This window comes from Psammomys obesus, unplaced genomic scaffold, assembly GCF_907164565.1.
Source record: "Psammomys obesus unplaced genomic scaffold, mPsaObe1.curated_primary_1811, whole genome shotgun sequence".
Classification (NCBI taxonomy): domain Eukaryota; kingdom Metazoa; phylum Chordata; class Mammalia; order Rodentia; family Muridae; genus Psammomys; species Psammomys obesus.
Window position 1 is genome coordinate 10,645,055 of NW_026596134.1, and position 8,295 is coordinate 10,653,349.

An 8,295-nucleotide genomic window follows, 5' to 3' on the forward strand; every position below is an offset into this window, starting at 1 on the left:
CCTCCTCCTCCTCCTCCTCCTCCTCCTTTTTAAAACAGGGTCTCTGTAACCCTGGCTAGCCTGGAACTCACTACATAGACCAGGCTGGCCTCAAACTCTTAGATATCCACCTACCTTTGACTTCCAAGTGCTAGACCTAAAGCCATGTGGTACCACACCCAGGAATGCACCTCTTTTTAACCAGTAAAATTTGAGATAAAAATATTAACTCATTGGAAAGCTCCTTAGGAAACTCAGAATCAAGAGCTGGATGTGGTGGCTCACACCTGCCATCCCACTACTTGAGGGCTGAGGCAGGAGGATTACAGTCAGTTTAAGGCCAGCCTGGATTATATCATGAGCTCCAGGACAGCTCACTCTATGGAGTGAGACCCTATCTCAAACAAAAGCACAGCATTTAAACAGATCAGCTGTTTCTTCGGGCACTTACCTTCCTGTGACCATAGTCCATGCCCCTGGGGAGACCTGCACAGTCCTAACACATGCCAGAGATGCAATCCTTCCACCAACCCAGCCCCCAGCCATGCCATGGATTAGTTCCTGTGAGTCTGGTAGTGGCAGAAGGCTTCCCTGAAACCCCGCTTTTAGCCTCCTGAGGGGTGGTGCTTGTCCTTATTTGCTTTCTATCGCTGTGATAAACAGCATGACTAAAAGCAACGTGATGGAGGAAATGGTTTATTTCAGTTTACAGCTCTTGGTTCACACTCCATCACCAAAGGAAGTGTCAGGACAGGAACTCAAGGCAGGAACCTGAAGGCAGGAACTGAAGCAGAGGGCATGGAGGGGTGCTGCTTACTGGCTTGCTCTCTATAACGGGCTCAGCCTGCTCTCTTATACAGCTCAGGGCCACCTTCTCAGAGATGGTACTACCCCACTGGCCAGGCCCTCCCACATTAATCAGTAATAAAGACATTCCCTCAGGCTTTCCTACAAGCTTATCTTATGGAAGTATTTCCTCAGTTGAGATTCCCTCTTCCCAGATGACTTTAGCTTGTCTCATGTTGACCACCTTCAGGGGGGAAAAATCCAGCAAGCACACAACTAAGTTCTGCTGCTGCCGCCTCGATTTTCCAAACCTGGAGCAGAGCCATGGGCCCCAGCAGGCAGATGTGCATTGGGATTTGACAGATCTGACGCCTGGCTTTTCTGACCCTGTCTTTTTTTTTTTTTTTTTTCCCCTGAGACAGGGTTTCTCTGTGCAGCCTGTCCTGGAACTCACTCTGTATACCAGGATGGCCTCAAACTCACAGCAATCCTCCTGCCTCTGCCTCCCTGAATGCTGGGATTAAAGGTGAGTGCCAACACGCCCCGCTCCACATGCTTTCTGACTCTACTACATGAGGACACAGTGAGAATCAGAGGAAATTAGAGTCAAGGGCCTTGTGAACACTCATCCAAAACTTCCAATAAATGTGACGGTGGAGCTGGGGAGATGCCTCAGGTAGTAAAGTGCTTGCCTTTAGGACACCCCAATAAATAGGGCACCCCAATCCTCAGCACCCACAAAAAGGCTGGAACGGCAGGGAAGGAGCATCCTTGGGACTTGCTGGCTGGCCACTCTAGTCTAACTGGTGAGCTCCAGATTTAGTATGAAACCCTGTCTCAGAAAATAAGGAGAGTGCCTGAGGAAGGCATTTGATGTCAGCCTCTTGTCTCTACATATATGTGAGTACCACAGACATGAATATGTATGTACTCGTGCACACGCAGGCACACACACACACACACACACACACACACACACGCACACACGGGGTGGGGAGTGTTGGAAAATGTTGCCTGGAAACTCTTTCTTTGACCCTGGAGTGGCTTTTCCATTCTGTCCCTGTGTGGAGGCAGACTTCCACCTGTGAAAGGAAGGTACAAGTCCATTTCTACGCAAGTCTTTCACAAGAGCCCTGGCCAGGGGCTCCTCAGCCCAGACAGGCACTGCCACCCTTTGTTTGGGCTTGATTCGCCCACTTGTCCTCCTCATTACTCATATCCTCTCTTTATGGGGGCAGTGCACGTGGTACTGTAGGACCATCTCCTCCAGGCACACTGCCTGCCCTCCCTGTACCCATCCTTCTGGGACACGGAAGGGGCCCTGGCGTCCTCAGGGTGGACAGCCAACAGGTTAGGAACTGGCTGGCATTCAGCCTGTCAGACCCAGAGGGACCGGCTGGGCCGATCGCCACAGCCAGCACATTTCCAGGCAATACCACACGATCTTCTAAAGGACCAAGTGGAGGGGGCAATTCCTCCCCCGCTGGAACAGAGCTGGAGGCAGCAGTCCTGCCCAGGCTGAGGCAGACATCGAAGCAGGAATGGGGAGGGAGGACGAAGGTGAGGCAGGGTGGGCAGGCCTCACAGACGGAGTCAAGGTGGATGGGGAAGGAGGGCCCAAGGTGACTTCTGGGCTTAGAGGGAGGCTACGTGGTGATCGCTAATTCACTCTGGAACATGGTGGGCTGATGTTTATGGAAAATGATGTTTGTTTGTTTTTAAAATAAAAGTAAGTTGGAAAGCTGGGCATACCTATAGTCCAAGGCACTAGTTCTAGGTTGAGGCAAGGGTTGTTCTGGCGAGGATTTCAGGCCAAACAGAGAGAGAGAGAGAGAGAACACTTCCATCTAGGCTCCCATGTCACTCTGCTGTGTTCCCTAAGCTCCTTCCCCAGGGGCTGTGTCTGACTCCTCATTGTTTCCCAGAACTCGCCTGGGCCTGGCCCCCAGGAGGGGCTCAGCAAATGTGGTTCTGCTTTAAAACCATGCCATTCCATTTCCTCCTTGAGAACGGGGCATTGTTAATTCACTTCTGAAAGGCTGGGTGCCCATGCCAAGAGGAGAATTTTCCATCCCTGGAGGATGAGTGTGGGGCTGTGGCCGGTTGGCTGGGCGGGGTTCACACTTTGTGTTTGTGTGAATCAAGAGTCTTGCAGGAGGCAGCCACCCCCAACTCCATGTTTTCCAGTTCAAAATACAGGAAGCATACAGAAAGAACAGAAAGCTCCCTGGGCCCCCCAGGGAAGACAAGACCATTTCCCCCATGGAAATGTCACCTGGGCCTCACACCTTCCTCTCCCCTATTCCCTGGCATTCTCAGGGGCTGAGAAACTTCCTGACCACTTGAGGCAAGCCCAGAGCCTGGATCAGAGAGACTTCAACTCCTGTTTTAACTCTGCCTCTTATTGGGTGGCCTTGGCAAGACACCCACCACCCAGAGCCCACCAGCTCGTTCCTCTATGGCAGGGAAAATGGCAACCCAGGAGGTAGGGAGGCCAGAGCGACTGCACAAAACAACATGAAGAAAACGAAGAGTGCCTACAAGTGCCTCTAGCCATGGGGGCTTGTCAGGAATGGGGGGCAGGTCAGGGGCGCCAGCCTTTGGCTGGCTGGGAGACATCGCAATTGCCCGCCCCTCCTTAAACCAACACACAACTTAGAAACCGACATAGTCAGTAACCAGCAGGTGTACACACCCTCAGAGAACTGCACTGGAATTCTACTCATGGGTCCTGCTTCAGACCTCCCGAGTCAGGGGCCAGGAAGACAGGCTTAGCACTGTGAGTCTAACAGGCAACTTCCGGTTTGCTCTCTGCTTCGTGCTGTGGCAGAGGATGGGCGCTCTCGGCCTCCTGCTCCAGCTGCCATGCCTGTAGCTTGTTGCCATGCTCCCCTGCCTCGACGAACTCTTACCCTCTGGAACTGTAAGCCAAAGCAAATGCCTTCCTCTGCAAGTTGCCATGGTCGTGGTGTTTTTGCACAGCAACCGAAAGGTAACTAATACACTAACCAGGGCTCTGGTCCAAACCAGGCTTTACATTCCCCATGGGGCTAGCCAGCGAGAAGCTGCCCCCTTCCCCCCATTCTAGTAGATTCTTTCTAGTCTAAACCCACGGGACTCTTTTCCTACCTGATCTGCCCCTCCACTTTAGCACGTGTGCTACCCGAGATGCTTCAGGACCCTCACCGAGCTGTCACTTCTGCAAAGAGAACAGTAGGGACTCCCACCCCATCTCCTGACCACAACCCCATGACGCCTCCACAGCTCAGGTGTTTCCTCCTTCCAACAGTGCTGACTGTACCCAGTTCACAGACTAACACTCCATCTCTGAGAGGGAAGAGCAATTTGCCGAAAGTCAAATTAGAAAGGAAAGGATCTCTCCAAACAGGTCTCCAAACATAAGACCCTGGACCAGAAGTAGATCAAAGGATCTGCTTTTGTCTCCCAGCCTGACCCAGCCAGGAGGCATTCCCTCAAGGCTAGCTTTGCCTTTGGCTTGATGGGCACCATGGTGGTTGATGGGGTCATATGGCTTGGAACACTCAGGCCTTCTTGGTTCTCATGCAACAAGAAAGCCGCCTCTGTGCCGGTGGCTTGCTGCCGTGTATTACCTTAGTGACAGATGGCAGGGCCTGAATCCAGCTCTGCTCCCCAGTCACTGTGGAAGATCCAGTTGCTTTCCTCAGGTAGCGCTCATGGACTTGACATGAGTTCAGAATGTACAGTGCGCAGGCCAGGGCATAGCCTCCCCAGTTAGAAACACCTACAATGCAAAAGGGTAAAAAAAAAAAAAAAAATCCATCATAAAACTGCAGAGATCCTGTGGTTCACGGGGCTGCCTCCAAGCAGCAGAAGCCCATCTCAGAGCACTGGCACCAACAGCAGGCACCAGCATCGCCTGGGGACTTGTCGCACATTCTTGGACCCCAGCCCAGACCTGAACCAGAATTTCTACGAGACTGTTGGGGAGGAGGTGAGTTCTAATGAGCCCCATAGGTAAGCTTGATTCAAGCTAAGGTCTGAAGGTTATTGCTTGAAGTTATTCAGACTGCAGAGTTAGTGACTTAGAAGAAAAGATGTAGCCACCGAACCTAGAAAGCCATTCCAGAATCCTCCACATTAAAGAACAGCCCGAGGGCTGATCTCAGTTCCTCAGGCTACACAGAAGCCTGTCCCCTGTGGCACAGAGCCGTCACTCTTTTACGTCTAGAAGACGATTGCTAAGTCACCCTCAGGCCTCCTTTCCTATTCTGTGAGCCAGGCTCCAGGCTCATTCCCTGGGTTAGAGACTGCTCCATCTCTTCTTCTCTGACACCTGCTTGAGTTCTCCATCCTGCCAAAGACTGACTAAGCTCTAGGTGTCATCATTAAGGAAGAGGGGTGATAAGACAGCTCAGTGGGTAAAACCTCTCACTGCCAATCTTGACCACCCGAGTTCAGGCCCCGGGGTCTACTTATACAGTGGAAGGAGAGAACTGACTTTCACACCTTGTCCTCTGACTTAGACACACACACACACACACACACACACACACACACACCACTAAATAAATAAATATTTCCTGTAAAGGAAGAGGATCATCAAGTTGGAGAGGTGTGCACACAGGCTGCCAATCATCAGTGAGATGCTTGCAAAGGATTATGGAGTACTGAAGAGAGAGCAGTAATTCTGTTTGATTCAGAAAAGGTTCACAGAAAAGCGTCATTTAATATAGATATTATGGTCTGAGTAGAATTCAGCTGGAAAAGAATGGAGCTGTGGGGTGGGAGGAGCCAGGAAAATGTCCATACAAACACATCTCCCAGTAAGTAGAAAGGGATACAGCCAAACATGGCCAAGGAAGACTACACACACACACAGTAGCTATCAGATCGTATTTCAATGATTCCAAGTATCTTTTTGTTATATCCACATATCTGAAATTGGCAGGTGTCTCTGGTTACATCTTACAGTTGTGACTGGCTGGTTTATTAGTGCTATACAAAATAGTGGTGACTGAGTCATCAACAGTACACTCGAGGGAAAAGAATATCTTGCTTTGGTTGAATACATCAGTCTGCCGTCCTGCAGTAAATGTCTTGTGTGATTTAGCTCCCGAAGTCCTTAAAACAAACCCATGAGGCATGGTATCATTATCCCCATGTGAGCAACTCAGAAACAGACACACAGGGGCAAAGGTCACACAGCAACCAAGTTGTAGACATATGATGTAACTCAAGTTATCCCCTTCAGAGCCCACATTCCTTTTCTTTTAAAAAAATATTTTTTTTAAAGTTTTTAATTGTGTTAAGAACCTACATGGCACGAATGTAGGAAAAATGAATGGTTCTTCCTCTGTTCTCACATCGTGGAGAGGGCATCGTGACCACCGACGGTATGGGTGTCTCTGCCAGGTATCTAACGGTTTCGTAGCAGCGGATTCCTAACCCTAGTGTGTGCGCTCCAGTCCAAGTCAGTTCCGGAGCTGTGGACCTCGCCAGCCTGGATGAAGGTCTCAGTCTCCAGGATTGCCTCTTCCCCTTTTGATGCCGGTGGCTAGCCCCAGGTTGCTCACCTCAGTCTCTGGCTGGCTGGCTGTATATGAGAGCTCCTGAAAGCTCTTGCTGGATTTAATTAATTTGCTTCACCAGACACAAGGGAGAGCACACTGCTTTGTTACAGAGGGTGTCAGGAAAGATCCAGATGAAGGGCTATGTGGGCGAGGCACGCAGGAAGGGGCCTGGCGTTCACTGTGGCTGGCTACCTGGGCGCTCTCTGAACTCTTCAGGGCTTTGGTGGAGATCCATGGTGACAGACAGGGAGGGAGCCCAGCAGGGTCTGCTTTCTTGGGCTCTTCCCGACCTCTGTGCAATGTCCTTCTTCCTGGGCGGGGAGCCTCTCTGGCCTGGGATGGTCTTATGGCCTATCAGACAAGGGTAGGTTGGAGAGTTTCTTTGTGGCTGGATAAAACTGGGAGCAGATTCTCACTCGGAGGAAGAGAAATTCTAGTTTCTATGGTCTGCCTTGGAGAGGGAGTTATACGAACCTAGACCCATGGATGAAAACAGGGAAATTACTTACCTCCCTACCTACCTGTCTGTCTGTCTGTCTGCCTGCCTATCAATCTATTATCTGTTTATCAATTTATCATTTCTATACCCACCTTAGCCATATTTAGGAGCATAATCAGTAGTGTTAAATATATTCCTATCTATCATCTATTTTGTCTATCTAAAAATATCACACCAGAAATTATCATCTTAACTATGTTTAAGTGCATACTTTAGCAGTGTTACGCACCTCTATATGTACCTATTTAAAATATCAGAATTGGGCCAGGCATGGTGACACATGCCTTTAATTCCAGCGCTTGGGAGGTGAAGGCAGGTAGACTTCTGTGAGTCTGAGCACAGTCTGCTCTACATAGTGTGTTTCAGACCAGTCAAGGCTACATAGTAAGACTCTGCTTGAAAAAAAAAAAAAAGATCTATAAGAATTTTGCTCACCAACTTTACCATCTTTAAAAGGTACCGTTAAATAGCATTAAGTATCTGCTGATCCATTCATCCCAATAGCAGCATCTGTAAGGGTGCCAATGAGCAGGGTTAAATATATTCTCCTGTACAATTCCAGAGCTCATCCTGTGCGAGTATTTGGGATGCCATAACAAGGGAAAAGGCAGGATTTAAAATCCTTGTCCATTAGTTTAAAATGACCCAGAATGGCTATGTAGGGAGGATGAGGCTGGCAGGCAGGCTAAAACTGCTAATTGTGTTACGGTGGGATGACACAGCATATTTTTGCCTGCGTCGCCACCCTGCGCTACCTGCTTTTGAAGAATGCCTTTGGCCTTCATATGACATCATCTTTTCAATTAACAAAATGTAAATGCTATATTTAAGCAATGGCTGTGGCCGTGATACCACACCTGAATGGTGGGGGATGGGAGAGGTGAGGAGGGGGCATGAAAGGAAGCTTACTTAAGCTCATGTGCTGGAGGCCCTGTGTGAGGTGAGCTCACTGTGAACTTTGATCTCCTAGTCCCTAGCCACCACTGTCTCCATAATTTTTCCCTTTCCAGGACATCATGTCATTGGGTTCAGATCACATAGCCTTTTCATAATGGCTTGCTCATTTAGCAATATGCTCTTAAAGTTCCTCATGTCCTTCTGTGGTTTGGACTCTCTCCCTCTCCCTGCCCCTTTCCCTCGCCCTCTCCATCTCCCTTACTCTCTCCCTCTCCCTCACCCTCTCCTTCACCCTCTCTCTTATTCTCTCCCTCTCCCTGTCACAGAATATATCCTATCACCTGTAGGTTCGGGGTTCAGCCATCCACTCACTGATGGAGTGAGTTACTAAGAAGTTTTGTTACTTCTTAGTTTGAGCAATTAAGAATAAAAATGAACATCTGTGTGTTTGAGTACAGGTTTCTATGTAGACACGTGCCTTTAACTCATTTGAATAAATGCCAAAAGTGTGATTGCTAAATATTTATTTATCTAATGTGTGTGTGTGTGTGTGTGTGTGTGTGTGTGTGTGTGTGTGTGTGT

General features: G+C 49.2%; 1 protein-coding gene across 4 annotated transcripts in view; it reads right to left on the reverse strand.

Annotated features, from left to right (window-relative positions):
* The window catches only part of Dglucy (D-glutamate cyclase), a 77,503-nt gene that overhangs the window by 2,146 nt on the left and 67,062 nt on the right, over positions 1 to 8,295 (reverse strand). For all 4 annotated transcript variants that reach the window (XM_055593023.1, XM_055593026.1, XM_055593024.1 and 1 more), the window contains one exon: positions 4,377 to 4,528. In XM_055593023.1, coding sequence (XP_055448998.1) covers positions 4,377 to 4,528 — 152 coding nt within the window. The remainder of the gene's footprint in view (positions 1 to 4,376; positions 4,529 to 8,295) is intronic.